The sequence below is a fragment of the Leptopilina boulardi genome, unplaced genomic scaffold (assembly GCF_019393585.1).
Source record: "Leptopilina boulardi isolate dan_hultmark-lab unplaced genomic scaffold, ZJU_Lbou_2.1 LbouV2_64, whole genome shotgun sequence".
NCBI classification, from domain to species: domain Eukaryota; kingdom Metazoa; phylum Arthropoda; class Insecta; order Hymenoptera; family Figitidae; genus Leptopilina; species Leptopilina boulardi.
In genome coordinates, this window is record NW_026138010.1 from 255,641 (window position 1) to 271,846 (window position 16,206).

The 16,206-nt window shown below is 27.7% G+C and overlaps 1 protein-coding gene across 3 annotated transcripts in view; it reads right to left on the minus strand.

Annotated features, from left to right (window-relative positions):
• The window catches only part of LOC127290390 (uncharacterized), a 43,468-nt gene that overhangs the window by 7,622 nt on the left and 19,640 nt on the right, over positions 1–16,206 (minus strand). For all 3 annotated transcript variants that reach the window (XM_051318903.1, XM_051318904.1, XM_051318902.1), the window contains 2 exons: positions 300–464; positions 1–229 (listed from right to left, as the gene is read on the minus strand). In XM_051318903.1, coding sequence (XP_051174860.1) covers positions 1–229; positions 300–464 — 394 coding nt within the window. The remainder of the gene's footprint in view (positions 230–299; positions 465–16,206) is intronic.

The following is a 16,206-nucleotide window of genomic DNA, read 5'->3' on the forward strand; positions in this document are numbered from 1 at the left end:
CTAGCATGCCTTGAAGTATTTCATCGGCCCAAGGGAACAATCGAAATATATCCCAAGGGGGGAATGGAATATGTAAGAAGAATCCTAATTTCAGTTTCAATTTTTTTTCATCAGCTGCTTGTCGTATCCAATTGGCTGCGAGCATGAGATGATAATCGTGCACCCAAACAAGAGGTGTTCCATTGCCTTTTCCTTCTTGTTCTTTGTGTATAAGTTCCAATGCTTGGACCTAAAATATTAATTATTTTGTCATCATCTTTAGTAGTAGTATCATTTCTAATTTGAACTGTCTGACTTACGGTTTTTGCAGCAAATTCTTCATTGACTCTGCTATAAGCACGCCAATGATCTGCGATAAATGTTGCTCTATCTGGCATAGAATGAAATAAGGGCCAAAAAGTTCCGTTGCAACAGCCATTATAATAAGAGTCAAAAACTCCAGATTCAACATGTACAGCTACAACCTAAAATGTAATTTGAAATACAATTCGATTAAAGAACAGACAGGGGCAAAGTCTATGGAATATTACGAGGATTATCAGCTGTCAGTGTCAGAAAGTACACATGATCAAAATGTCATGATAAACGAATTATTAAGAATGAAATTTTCACAAATATGAAACCCGTTAAATGTAATAAAAGAATTCTGAACTTAAATTTTTATAGTTAAGTATTTTTTTTATTATTATTAAATTCTTCTCCGTACTGCCCAAGAGTATGCAGTAATAATTTTTTAAGAGTATTTACCGTACTTTTGAAAATGTGATCAATTTAACTGTAATTTATGTTAATAAATAAGGAAATAATTGCTTAATAATACAAAAATAGTAAATTGGTAGGTTAATTTACGTACTCTTAGGAAGGTTTCAATTAATTGTGATTTATGTGACTAAATAAAAAATATATATTTAATTTTCATAAATTAATAATATTAGAAAAATATTTTTGCCTCTATTTATTTATAAATATTGATTCTCTTTAAAAGTCTAAACCATGGCAGATCTAGTCATCTAGACTCTTAGGCAGGTCATGTCTATAAGAGTACGCAAATAACTTTTCTTTTAAAATATTTAATTTGCGAAAAAAATAAATAATATTTGTACTTTCAACATATAATATCCATTCTATAGATGTTTCACTATAATTGGATAATTTATTTGTGAGTTTTTACTTTTAAGTTTGAAAGTTAATTCCAAAAACAGAATTAACTGCGCGTACTCTTAAGACACTTTACCCTATATAAACAAATAGGTATAATTAATAATTATAATAAAATGAAAATTACACTGAATTGGCAATTTTCTCAAGGGGACGAAAAAAATAACCACTTGAGCATATCTGAGGCACGGACGGTGAGGACCTGGAAAGGGTAAAATTCTGAAAAATTATACTCCCACCAGAGGACAGAGACTATGTCTTTTATCGCTATACATATACTCAAACGATAAAATTTTTCGTAACCTTGAGAAAATTGCTGTTTCAGTGTACCTTTCATTTTAATATAATATACTTATTTGTTCATATAATTAGCAAAATAAAGTATAGTTACCTAGGGGGTCGTGCACATAATACGTCACGCAATTTTTACACTTTTTTTATCCCCCCTCCCCCCATGTCACACTTGGTTCCATACATTAGCGCCATTTTTTCTATGGGTCATTACAAATCTCTAGACCCCCCTTCCCTTGTTCGCGTGACATATTCCCAAATAGCACGGAAACTTGCAGCAAGTTTGCAATATTTGCCACAAGTTTGCTGCAAACTTACCTTACAAACTTTCAAACCTTGCACTACAAACTTGCAGCAAACTTGCTGAAGTTTCCGTGCTATTTGGGTTATGTGCACGACCCCTAGTCTTATACAGTAATACCCCCACGGAGAAAAATGGGATTGTTGTGCAAACAGTTTTTGGATTGTTGTCAGTAGATTTGTTGATATTACAATTCGGAATATTGTCAATACAAATGTATGTTGTTTGTTAGGTGAACAAAAATGATTGTTTGATCAAACAGTTTTTTTTGTAAAATTAAAATTTTTATTCTACCTTATCTCTTTTCTTTTTATCATTTTTATTTATTTCGTTATTTATTTATTATCAATTTAACATTGAATTTATATTTATCCAATTGAAATATTTGTGGACTTTGAAAAATCTCATCTCCGCCTGGGATCGAACCTCTGTTTTAAAACTGAAGATCGGGAGCTCTGACCACTGGACTACCCATCCTTGTGAGAGATTTAAACTAACTGTTCTCTTAAGCTATGAACTGAGAGCGAATCAAATTATTTGGTTGTCGCAACCAAATTTTGGTTAGGACAACAAACCATCATTTGGTTTTTTAGGCCAAACTATTTTGTTATGTTAACCAAATTATTTTGTTGTTGTAACCAAATTTTTTTTGGAATTTAAAAATGTTCAACCAAATAATTTGGTTGGCCTAACCAAATGTTTGGTTGAGATAACTGTACGAGTTAGTTTCAGCCAACCGAAATATCTAAATAACATAAGCTTTTAGTTTAATAAGTCTTAAATTGACTTTATAAAATAGAAATGACGCATTTTTTACTTCGAAGGTGTTTTGAATTTAACCGCGCTGTAATTATTGCATTTACCCTAGTTTCTTTTTTAAAAAAATTTTTTATTGTTTTAAACTATTTAAAAATTTCATAAACAAAGAAAAAAGTGTATATTATTTCACTGTAAAAGATTTAATGGTTTGAAAAGTGTCCCTCCGTTTTTGTGTCGCTGGTCAAATCAGCTAGTTCTTTAAAAAATAAGTATGTATTGAAAAACTAAACAATCTAAAATCAAATCAGCACCAAAATTGAGGCACATATTCATTTTGATGTACTTAAAACTGCACATATGGTTTCAATTATTTAAATTCTTATTTAATTATTTATTTTACGTAGATATTTAATTTTTCGCTCGTCAAATTTGTCGCTTGGTCAGATCAATCATTTTTAGATCAACCTGAAGTTGCGCATTTACTTGTTTTATAACGTTTATCTCGAATTAACCAAAATATTGACAAGAAGAAGTGGAGGCAGAAAAGAAATAAAAATAATTAAACGTGAAAGAATGAGGAAAAAGCGAAAAAAGGAAGCAGAAAAATGAGAAATAAGAAACGAGCAAAGAAAAGAATATCGACGAAAGTCATTTATGTAATATTTATTTATTATTTACACGATAATAGTTACGAATAATTAATGTTTTTATTTAAGACCAGGTGGAACTTGTCAAATGTAAACAAACATGAAAATGTACGTAATTATTGACAAATTTGCGACAGCCTTTTTTTAAATAGAAAATAAAAATTGTTCTTTCTCTATGTGAAGATGGAAAATTCATATATAAAACTACAGCCTCACACCTTATTTGACTAATAATATGAATAATATTAATAATTATAATAAAATGAAAATTACGCTAAAACAATCATTTTCTCAAGGTTACGAAAAAATAACCATTTGTGTATATCAGACGCACGGACGGAGAGGACCTAGGTGGGAGAAATAATGTGGGAAGGGGTAAAAGACCTATAGTCTCTGTCCTCTGGTGGGGGTATAAATTCAGAATTTTACCCTTTCCAACATGTGAGCGACCAATCGCTCAATTCTTTCGTAACCTTGAGAAAATTTCTAATACAATTTAATTTTCATTTTATTATAAATATACATAGTTATTTATATGATTAGTTAAATAAGATGTCATTTTATAGTTTTATATAAATACATAAAATACATAAAATATTCCATTTCTGCATAGAGAAAGAAAAATTGTTATTTCATTTCAAAAAAAGGCGTGTACAAGATAAGTCAGTAATTTTTTACATTTTCATGTTTGTTTACATGTCACATGTTGGACATACCCCTAAAGCAGACGTACGTTTGCAAACGCGAAAAATAGGCAGATCTTTACTAATTTTTTTCTCACTCATTTTTATTCTAAATAGAAGAAACTTTTTACACTTAAAAATATCATATTTTAACTAAAAGGGACAATTTTTGTTTAGTTTTTAAATTATTATTTGTTGTTTCCAGATGGCGCCAAAGTCAAAATGTAAAATTTATAATTTTTTGCGGTGTTCCCAATAGATCCATTATTCCTGACAATCAAAAATCAAAGTGCATTTTTTAGTATACATCTATATCTAGTGGACGTATATAAGATAGAATTGAAAAAATGTAAAAAAAATAAATAAAATGGCATATCGTTAAAAAATGCCATGTTTTTTTGGGTTTGGTTATAAAAGATTTGTACACGATTAAATTTTTAATATTTTAAGTACAAGTTCTCTAAGAAACATGTTTTTCAACAACATGAAAAAAACTTAAAGTCAAAATCTCAATTAGATTATTTGCAATCGGGGGCACCGTTAAAAATTACAAATTTTACTTTGGCTCCCTCTGAAAACAATAAATAATAATTTAAAAACAAAAATTGCCACATTCGATAAATTGAATCTCTCGGTAAATTGTAGCGTTCTTCGGGTCCCTTCAAAAACTCTGGATAAATTGAAAAAAACTCATTGTTTTGGGTTTCTTGATAATTTTTTTTACTCATTCCTGTTAATGTAATCATTAATTTACTGTTAAATTCAGTTTAAGACTTGTCTCGTTTCTTCTTCAAGTTTAAAAGGACTCTCCGAGATCACACAAATGTTTAACGATTTTGGAAAACAAATTATCAATATCGTAGAAAGTGGTAGAGCAAAAAAAGATGTAGCCAAACAATTTGGAATTTTGCACCCAATTTAAAATAAACTTATACCTAAATAAACAATCTTTTGTTAATCTGACTTTTTATTTACACTGCGTATAGATACACTGAAAGAAAACATATATTAAATTTAAATAAGTATAGTAAAAATTTTAGTAAATATTTTTTAATTTAGGGAAAAAGTGTCAAAGTAGGAAAATTAAAAAAATTTTTCTACTAAAATTTCTACTGTAAGTATATACTTACTGAAATCATATCAGAGTCAAGTTTTTACTGAATATTTTTTTTAACTATAATGAAATGCGCGAAAACTTTTTAAAACCTTTTTATTGTTTCATTTAGGGTAGCAAGAAAAATCGTGATTGGACGAGAAGCACTTTTCGCCTGACGTGACATAAATAACAGCAACAGTTAACGTGTTGAGCAATAAATTGACTTGAGCCAGTCACATCCTGATCTAAGCAGACAAACTGGATTACAAACAAGCTAATCTATTTCAAAAGCTGTGCATTAAAGAAAAAATGATAAGTATACTTACAGTCATACATTTTGTTAAATTTACAATTTTTAAACTCTTTATATACATTTGTTTTTAATAAACTATTGTGAATAATATGAGAAAGACAGAGATTAAAAATAAGATATTGTCTCGAGGCTGACATGAAAATAATGAAATGGATCAAATATATGGGGGAAAATTACTGAACTGTCCAGGTCAAAAGTTACAAGTTATTGAACTGGCTTGTAACTTTGGTAAATTGTTGCTCTATATGAAAATAACCAATCCCTAAAATATTAGCTTATTTAAAAAAAATTGATGAAAGAATGAAATGAAAGAAAATTGTTGATAAGTCCATTTTCTAAAAAACTTTCACTTTGCATTTTCCACGAATGGTAATTGAATAAACTTCCAAAAAAATCACTGATTCATTAAAAAAATTGTTGATATAGAATTATATTAATTAAAAAATATTTGGACTTAACCAACAAGATTTAAAATTTTAGTTTTTTGAATTAGAAAAATACCCAAATCTTTAAAATTCATTATTTATTATGATCCACTTTAATTAATAATAAGACTTCCAAGTCCAAAAATATATTCTTATATGTATATGTGACGCTTCACGGTGAAAGGAACCTAACGCAGCAAATATTTTAGGCCCATTTTTCCGTGAATGTGCAGGGAGAAATGAGCCTAATGTATTTGCCGCGTTAGCTTCCTTTCCCGTGAAGCGTCATATATATAAATAAATCAGTACATTTTTTCTACTTTGAAATAAACTTTAATGGTTATGTGACAAATTGCATTTGTTTAAATTTCTCAAGCGCGCTGAAACTAGCAGCCGCGCTCAGCACCCTTCCATAGGCGTCGCCATAGCTACTCTATAAGAGGGCTCCCGTCATAAAATAAATCAATACAAACAACTTAGGAACATAAAATTCAATAAGAAGATCAATAACAACAAAAAATCATGTAAACACACACAGTAAATAACAACAATTATTATAAATAATGTTAGAAAAAAAAATTATAAACAATTCTTAGTCCTACAAATTTATTTCGACAATTTAGTGTTTTTTGAGAATACATAAATAGTATATTCATTTTTAAAGCAAAAAATATGTTTCCAAGGTTATAAAAAAAGTTTAACAATATTTTTTGTAATAACAAATTTTCAGCACCCTAGGCTGAATTGTGATTTTTTGACAATATTCATCATTTAAAAATACTTTGAAAACGCATAACACATCCATATTTTTTTAAGTGTCTGTACAAATGTTCCTAAACATATTTTAAATATTAAACAATTTACTTTGTTCAAAAAAAATACATAGCAGCCAAACTTTATTCTCAAAAATTTGAATTTTTTTCAGAAAAAGTTAAATAAAAAAAAATCTAGGGGGGTATAAAACGTCTATATTTTTGGGGGGCACTCAGTATATGTTCCTACACATGCTCCATATATTAAACAATTTACTTTGTTCAAAAAAAATACATAGCAGCCAAACTTTATTCTCAAAAATTTGAATTTTTTTCAGAAAAAGTTAAATAAAAAAAAATCTAGGGGGGTATAAAACGTCTATATTTTTGGGGGGCACTCAGTATATGTTGCCAAACATATTCCATATATAAAAGAATTTAATTTGTTTAAAAAAATACATAGCAGCCAAACTTTGTTCTCAAAAACTTGAATTTTTTTCAGAAAAAGTTAAATAAAAAAAAATTTAGGGGGGTATAAAACGTCTATATTTTTCGGGGGCACTCAGTATATGTTCCTACACATGCTCCATATATAAAAGAATTTAATTTGTTTAAAAAAATACATAGCAGCCAAACTTTATTCTCAAAAATTTGAATTTTTTTCAGAAAAAGTTAAATAAAAAAAAATCTAGGGGGGCATAAAACGTCTATATTTTTGGGGGGCACTCAGTATATGTTCCTACATATGCTCCATATATAAAAGAATTTAATTTGTTTAAAAAAATACATAGCAGCCAAACTTTATTCTCAAAAATTTGAATTTTTTTCAGAAAAAGTTAAATAAAAAAAATTTTAGGGGGGTAGAAAAAGACTATATTTTTGGGGGGCACTCAGTATATGTTCCTACACATGCTCCATATATAAAAGAATTTAATTTGTTTAAAAAAATACATAGCAGCCAAACTTTATTCTCAAAAATTTTAGTTTTTTCAGAAAAAGTTAATAAAAATAAATTTAGGGGGGTAGAAAACGTCTATATTTTAGGGGGGCACTCAATATATGTTCCTACACATGCTCCATATATAAAAGAATTTAATTTGTTTAAAAAAATACATAGCAGCCAAACTTTATTCTCAAAAATTTGAATTTTTTTCAGAAAAAGTTAAATAAAAAAAATTTTAGGGGGGTAGAAAACGTCTATATTTTTGGGGGGCACTCAGTATATGTTCCTACACATGCTCCATATATAAAAGAATTTAATTTGTTTAAAAAAATACATAGCAGCCAAACTTTATTCTCAAAAATTTTAGTTTTTTCAGAAAAAGTTAATAAAAATAAATTTAGGGGGGTAGAAAACGTCTATATTTTAGGGGGGCACTCAGTATATGTTCCTACAAATGCTCCATATATAAAAGAATTTAATTTGTTTAAAAAAATACATAGCAGCCAAACTTTATTCTCAAAAATTTGAATTTTTTTCAGAAAAAGTTAAATAAAAAAAAATCTAGGGGGGTATAAAACGTCTATATTTTTGGGGGGCACTCAGTATATGTTCCTACACATGCGCCATATATAAAAGAATTTAATTTGTTTAAAAAAATACATAGCAGCCAAACTTTATTCTCAAAAATTTAAATTTTTTTCAGAAAAAGTTAAATAAAAAAAATTTTAGGGGGGTAGAAAACGTCTATATTTTTGGGGGGCACTCAGTATATGTTCCTACACATGCTCCATATATAAAAGAATTTAATTTGTTTAAAAAAATACATAGCAGCCAAACTTTATTCTCAAAAATTTGAATTTTTTTCAGAAAAAGTTAAATAAAAAAAAATTTAGGGGGGTAGAAAACGTCTATATTTTTGGGGGGCACTCAGTATATGTTGCCAAACATATTCCATATATAAAAGAATTTAATTTGTTTAAAAAAATACATAGCAGCCAAACTTTATTCTCAAAAATTTTAATTTTTTTCAGAAAAAGTTAAATAAAAAAAAATTTAGGGGGGTAGAAAACGTCTATATTTTTGGGGGGCACTCAGTATATGTTGCCAAACATATTCCATATATAAAAGAATTTAATTTGTTTAAAAAAATACATAGCAGCCAAACTTTATTCTCAAAAATTTTAATTTTTTTCAGAAAAAGTTAAATAAAAAAAAATTTAGGGGGGTAGAAAACGTCTATATTTTTGGGGGGCACTCAGTATATGTTGCCAAACATATTCCATATATAAAAGAATTTAATTTGTTTAAAAAAATACATAGCAGCCAAACTTTGTTCTCAAAAACTTGAATTTTTTTCAGAAAAAGTTAAATAAAAAAAATTTAGGGGGGTAGAAAACGTCTATATTTTTGGGGGGCACTCAGTATATGTTGCCAAACATGTTCCATATATAAAAGAATTTAATTTGTTTAAAAAAATACATAGCAGCCAAACTTTATTCTCAAAAACTTGAATTTTTTTCAGAAAAAGTTAAATAAAAAAAAATTTAGGGAGGTAGAAAACGTCTATATTTTTGGGGGGCACTCAGTATATGTTGCCAAACATGTTCCATATATAAAAGAATTTAATTTGTTTAAAAAAATACATAGCAGCCAAACTTTATTCTCAAAAATTTGAATTTTTTTCAGAAAAAGTTAAATAAAAAAAATTTTAGGGGGGTAGAAAACGTCTATATTTTTGGGGGGCACTCAGTATATGTTGCCAAACATATTCCATATATAAAAGAATTTAATTTGTTTAAAAAAATACATAGCAGCCAAACTTTATTCTCAAAAATTTTAATTTTTTTCAAAAAAAGTTAAATAAAAAAAAATTTATGGGGGTAGAAAACGTCTATATTTTTGGGGGGCACTCAGTATATGTAGCCAAACATATTCCATATATAGAAGAATTTAATTTGTTTAAAAAAATACATAGCAGCCAAACTTTATTCTCAAAAACTTGAATTTTTTTCAGAAAAAGTTAAATAAAAAAAAATTTAGGGGGGTAGAAAACGTCAATATTTTTGGGGGGCACTCAGTATATGTTCCTACACATGCTCCATATATAAAAGAATTTAATTTGTTTAAAAAAATACATAGCAGCCAAACTTTATTCTCAAAAACTTGAATTTTTTTCAGAAAAAGTTAAATAAAAAAAAATTTAGGGGGGTAGAAAACGTCTATATTTTTGGGGGGCACTCAGTATATGTTCCTACACATGCTCCATATATAAAAGAATTTAATTTGTTTAAAAAAATACATAGCAGCCAAACTTTATTCTCAAAAATTTAAATTTTTTTCAGAAAAAGTTAAATAAAAAAAATTTTAGGGGGGTAGAAAACGTCTATATTTTTGGGGGGCACTCAGTATATGTTGCCAAACATGTTCCATATATAAAAGAATTTAATTTGTTTTAAAAAATACATAGCAGCCAAACTTTATTCTCAAAAATTTGAATTTTTTTCAGAAAAAGTTAAATAAAAAAAATTTTAGGGGGGTAGAAAACGTCTATATTTTTGGGGGGCACTCAGTATATGTAGCCAAACATGCTCCATATATAAAAGAATTTAATTTGTTTAAAAAAATACATAGCAGCCAAACTTTATTCTCAAAAATTTGAATTTTTTTCAGAAAAAGTTAAATAAAAAAAAATTTAGGGGGGTAGAAAACGTCTATATTTTTGGGGGGCACTCAGTATATGTTCCTACACATGCTCCATATATAAAAGAATTTAATTTGTTTAAAAAAATACATAGCAGCCAAACTTTATTCTCAAAAATTTTAATTTTTTTCAGAAAAAGTTAAATAAAAAAAAATTTAGGGGGGTAGAAAACGTCTATATTTTTAGTGGGCACTCAGTATATGTTGCCAAACATATTCCATATATAAAAGAATTTAATTTGTTTAAAAAAATACATAGCAGCCAAACTTTATTCTCAAAAATTTGAATTTTTTTCAGAAAAAGTTAAATAAAAAAAATTTTAGGGGGGTAGAAAACGTCTATATTTTTGGGGGGCACTCAGTATATGTTGCCAAACATATTCCATATATAAAAGAATTTAATTTGTTTAAAAAAATACATAGCAGCCAAACTTTATTCTCAAAAATTTTAATTTTTTTCAGAAAAAGTTAAATAAAAAAAAATTTAGGGGGGTAGAAAACGTCTATATTTTTGGGGGGCACTCAGTATATGTTTCTAAACATATTCCATATATAAAAGAATTTAATTTGTTTAAAAAAATACATAGCAGCCAAACTTTATTCTCAAAAATTTGAATTTTTTTCAGAAAAAGTTAAATAAAAAAAAATTTAGGGGGGTAGAAAACGTCTATATTTTTGGGGGGCACTCAGTATATGTTGCCAAACATATTCCATATATAAAAGAATTTAATTTGTTTAAAAAAATACATAGCAGCCAAACTTTATTCTCAAAAATTTTAATTTTTTTCAGAAAAAGTTAAATAAAAAAAAATTTATGGGGGTAGAAAACGTCTATATTTTTGGGGGGCACTCAGTATATGTAGCCAAACATATTCCATATATAAAAGAATTTAATTTGTTTAAAAAAATACATAGCAGCCAAACTTTATTCTCAAAAACTTGAATTTTTTTCAGAAAAAGTTAAATAAAAAAAAATTTAGGGGGGTAGAAAACGTCTATATTTTTGGGGGGCACTCAGTATATGTTCCTACACATGCTCCATATATAAAAGAATTTAATTTGTTTAAAAAAATACATAGCAGCCAAACTTTATTCTCAAAAACTTGAATTTTTTTTAGAAAAAGTTAAATAAAAAAAAATTTAGGGGGGTAGAAAACGTCTATATTTTTGGGGGGCACTCAGTATATGTTGCCAAACATATTCCATATATAAAAGAATTTAATTTGTTTAAAAAAATACATAGCAGCCAAACTTTATTCTCAAAAATTTGAATTTTTTTCAGAAAAAGTTGAATAAAAAAAAATCTAGGGGGGCATAAAACGTCTATATTTTTGGGGGGCACTCAGTATATGTTCCTACATATGCTCCATATATAAAAGAATTTAATTTGTTTAAAAAAATACATAGCAGCCAAACTTTATTCTCAAAAATTTGAATTTTTTTCAGAAAAAGTTAAATAAAAAAAATTTTAGGGGGGTAGAAAAAGACTATATTTTTGGGGGGCACTCAGTATATGTTCCTACACATGCTCCATATATAAAAGAATTTAATTTGTTTAAAAAAATACATAGCAGCCAAACTTTATTCTCAAAAATTTTAGTTTTTTCAGAAAAAGTTAATAAAAATAAATTTAGGGGGGTAGAAAACGTCTATATTTTAGGGGGGCACTCAGTATATGTTCCTACAAATGCTCCATATATAAAAGAATTTAATTTGTTTAAAAAAATACATAGCAGCCAAACTTTATTCTCAAAAATTTGAATTTTTTTCAGAAAAAGTTAAATAAAAAAAAATCTAGGGGGGTATAAAACGTCTATATTTTTGGGGGGCACTCAGTATATGTTCCTACACATGCGCCATATATAAAAGAATTTAATTTGTTTAAAAAAATACATAGCAGCCAAACTTTATTCTCAAAAATTTAAATTTTTTTCAGAAAAAGTTAAATAAAAAAAATTTTAGGGGGGTAGAAAACGTCTATATTTTTGGGGGGCACTCAGTATATGTTCCTACACATGCTCCATATATAAAAGAATTTAATTTGTTTAAAAAAATACATAGCAGCCAAACTTTATTCTCAAAAATTTGAATTTTTTTCAGAAAAAGTTAAATAAAAAAAAATTTAGGGGGGTAGAAAACGTCTATATTTTTGGGGGGCACTCAGTATATGTTGCCAAACATATTCCATATATAAAAGAATTTAATTTGTTTAAAAAAATACATAGCAGCCAAACTTTATTCTCAAAAATTTTAATTTTTTTCAGAAAAAGTTAAATAAAAAAAAATTTAGGGGGGTAGAAAACGTCTATATTTTTGGGGGGCACTCAGTATATGTTGCCAAACATATTCCATATATAAAAGAATTTAATTTGTTTAAAAAAATACATAGCAGCCAAACTTTGTTCTCAAAAACTTGAATTTTTTTCAGAAAAAGTTAAATAAAAAAAATTTAGGGGGGTAGAAAACGTCTATATTTTTGGGGGGCACTCAATATATGTTCCTACACATGCTCCATATATAAAAGAATTTAATTTGTTTAAAAAAATACATAGCAGCCAAACTTTATTCTCAAAAACTTGAATTTTTTTTAGAAAAAGTTAAATAAAAAAAAATTTAGGGGGGTAGAAATCGTCTATATTTTTGGGGGGCACTCAGTATATGTTGCCAAACATGTTCCATATATAAAAGAATTTAATTTGTTTAAAAAAATACATAGCAGCCAAACTTTATTCTCAAAAATTTGAATTTTTTTCAGAAAAAGTTAAATAAAAAAAAATTTAGGGGGGTAGAAAACGTCTATATTTTTGGGGGGCACTCAGTATATGTTGCCAAACATATTCCATATATAAAAGAATTTAATTTGTTTAAAAAAATACATAGCAGCCAAACTTTATTCTCAAAAATTTTAATTTTTTTCAGAAAAAGTTAAATAAAAAAAAATTTAGGGGGGTAGAAAACGTCTATATTTTTGGGGGGCACTCAGTATATGTTGCCAAACATATTCCATATATAAAAGAATTTAATTTGTTTAAAAAAATACATAGCAGCCAAACTTTGTTCTCAAAAACTTGAATTTTTTTCAGAAAAAGTTAAATAAAAAAAATTTAGGGGGGTAGAAAACGTCTATATTTTTGGGGGGCACTCAGTATATGTTGCCAAACATGTTCCATATATAAAAGAATTTAATTTGTTTAAAAAAATACATAGCAGCCAAACTTTATTCTCAAAAACTTGAATTTTTTTCAGAAAAAGTTAAATAAAAAAAAATTTAGGGAGGTAGAAAACGTCTATATTTTTGGGGGGCACTCAGTATATGTTGCCAAACATGTTCCATATATAAAAGAATTTAATTTGTTTAAAAAAATACATAGCAGCCAAACTTTATTCTCAAAAATTTGAATTTTTTTCAGAAAAAGTTAAATAAAAAAAATTTTAGGGGGGTAGAAAACGTCTATATTTTTGGGGGGCACTCAGTATATGTTGCCAAACATATTCCATATATAAAAGAATTTAATTTGTTTAAAAAAATACATAGCAGCCAAACTTTATTCTCAAAAATTTTAATTTTTTTCAAAAAAAGTTAAATAAAAAAAAATTTATGGGGGTAGAAAACGTCTATATTTTTGGGGGGCACTCAGTATATGTAGCCAAACATATTCCATATATAGAAGAATTTAATTTGTTTAAAAAAATACATAGCAGCCAAACTTTATTCTCAAAAACTTGAATTTTTTTCAGAAAAAGTTAAATAAAAAAAAATTTAGGGGGGTAGAAAACGTCAATATTTTTGGGGGGCACTCAGTATATGTTCCTACACATGCTCCATATATAAAAGAATTTAATTTGTTTAAAAAAATACATAGCAGCCAAACTTTATTCTCAAAAACTTGAATTTTTTTCAGAAAAAGTTAAATAAAAAAAAATTTAGGGGGGTAGAAAACGTCTATATTTTTGGGGGGCACTCAGTATATGTTCCTACACATGCTCCATATATAAAAGAATTTAATTTGTTTAAAAAAATACATAGCAGCCAAACTTTATTCTCAAAAATTTAAATTTTTTTCAGAAAAAGTTAAATAAAAAAAATTTTAGGGGGGTAGAAAACGTCTATATTTTTGGGGGGCACTCAGTATATGTTCCTACACATGCTCCATATATAAAAGAATTTAATTTGTTTAAAAAAATACATAGCAGCCAAACTTTATTCTCAAAAACTTGAATTTTTTTCAGAAAAAGTTAAATAAAAAAAAATTTAGGGGGGTAGAAAACGTCTATATTTTTGGGGGGCACTCAGTATATGTTCCTACACATGCTCCATATATAAAAGAATTTAATTTGTTTAAAAAAATACATAGCAGCCAAACTTTATTCTCAAAAATTTTAATTTTTTTCAGAAAAAGTTAAATAAAAAAAAATTTAGGGGGGTAGAAAACGTCTATATTTTTAGGGGGCACTCAGTATATGTTGCCAAACATATTCCATATATAAAAGAATTTAATTTGTTTAAAAAAATACATAGCAGCCAAACTTTATTCTCAAAAATTTGAATTTTTTTCAGAAAAAGTTAAATAAAAAAAATTTTAGGGGGGTAGAAAACGTCTATATTTTTGGGGGGCACTCAGTATATGTTGCCAAACATATTCCATATATAAAAGAATTTAATTTGTTTAAAAAAATACATAGCAGCCAAACTTTATTCTCAAAAATTTTAATTTTTTTCAGAAAAAGTTAAATAAAAAAAAATTTAGGGGGGTAGAAAACGTCTATATTTTTGGGGGGCACTCAGTATATGTTTCCAAACATATTCCATATATAAAAGAATTTAATTTGTTTAAAAAAATACATAGCAGCCAAACTTTATTCTCAAAAATTTTAATTTTTTTCAGAAAAATTTAAATAAAAAAAAATTTAGGGGGGTAGAAAACGTCTATATTTTTGGGGGGCACTCAGTATATGTTACCAAACATGTTCCATATATAAAAGAATTTAATTTGTTTAAAAAAATACATACATTTTAAGGTCCGAAAATATATACGTTTTCTAGGTCTTCTGTTTTTTTTAATAAAAAATATTGTCATGCTATTCTTTAATATTATTTATAAGAATTGTTATTATTTACTGTGTGTGTTTACATGATTTTTTGTTGTTATTGATCTTCTTATTGAATTTTATGTTCCTAAGTTGTTTGTATTGATTTATTTTATGACGGGAGCCCTCTTATAGAGTAGCTGTGGCGACGCCTATGGAAGGGTGCTGAGCGCGGCTGCTAGTTTCAGCGCGCTATTTCTCAAAATACTAAAAAATTGACTTATCCACTTTTTCCCGTTTACTCCTAACATAATTGTATATAGGTTATGGGTGATTCTACAAACGAAGGAAGAAAATGAAGAAAATATGGACACAACATTTTTTTCTCATTTAAGGTCTGAAAAGTACTTTAACTTCAAGTTAATGACACTAAAAAAGATATCTGAAAGCGGTCAGACAAAATATTGAAAATTACAAAAATTATGGTTGTTTATAAACAATTTATCCAGGAAATTAAGATCGTGCATAGAAAATTCACATTAACACAAAAAATAATAGATGGATTTCCCTGCTTAAAATGTCCGATAAAAACCGGACACAAAAGTCGGATAACATTTCAGACAGAACCGTATGAAATAATCCGAAATTTGTCCGTTTTGTGTCTGGTTTCGACTGCTTTCAATCTGGTAAAAAGAATAGAAATTAATTTGTACAAACGAAATTCGTACGATTTTTTACGAATTTTATCCGTAAGTAAAATTTGAAAAAACGAATGAAACGGTATTTATCCGAAAATAACCGCAGCTTATACGACCTTGTCCGAAATCTATACGTTTCTTATCCGAATCCTAAAAGATCTTGTTCGAAAAGTTATCCGGTATTTGTGTCCGGTTCTTATCAGACGTTTTAAGCAGGGTTATACAAAATTTATTGCTCGGGGGTTTTCGGGGTCGCTGATTACGAATCCGAGGTCAGTTTTTCAAAATTCAAAATGGCGGATCCAATATGGCGGATTTTTTTTTAAAATCGTTTGGATTTGCTTGAAACTCTCTACTCGAGGGTTTTTGGGGTCGCTGATTACGAATCCGAGGTCAGTTTTTTAAAATTCAA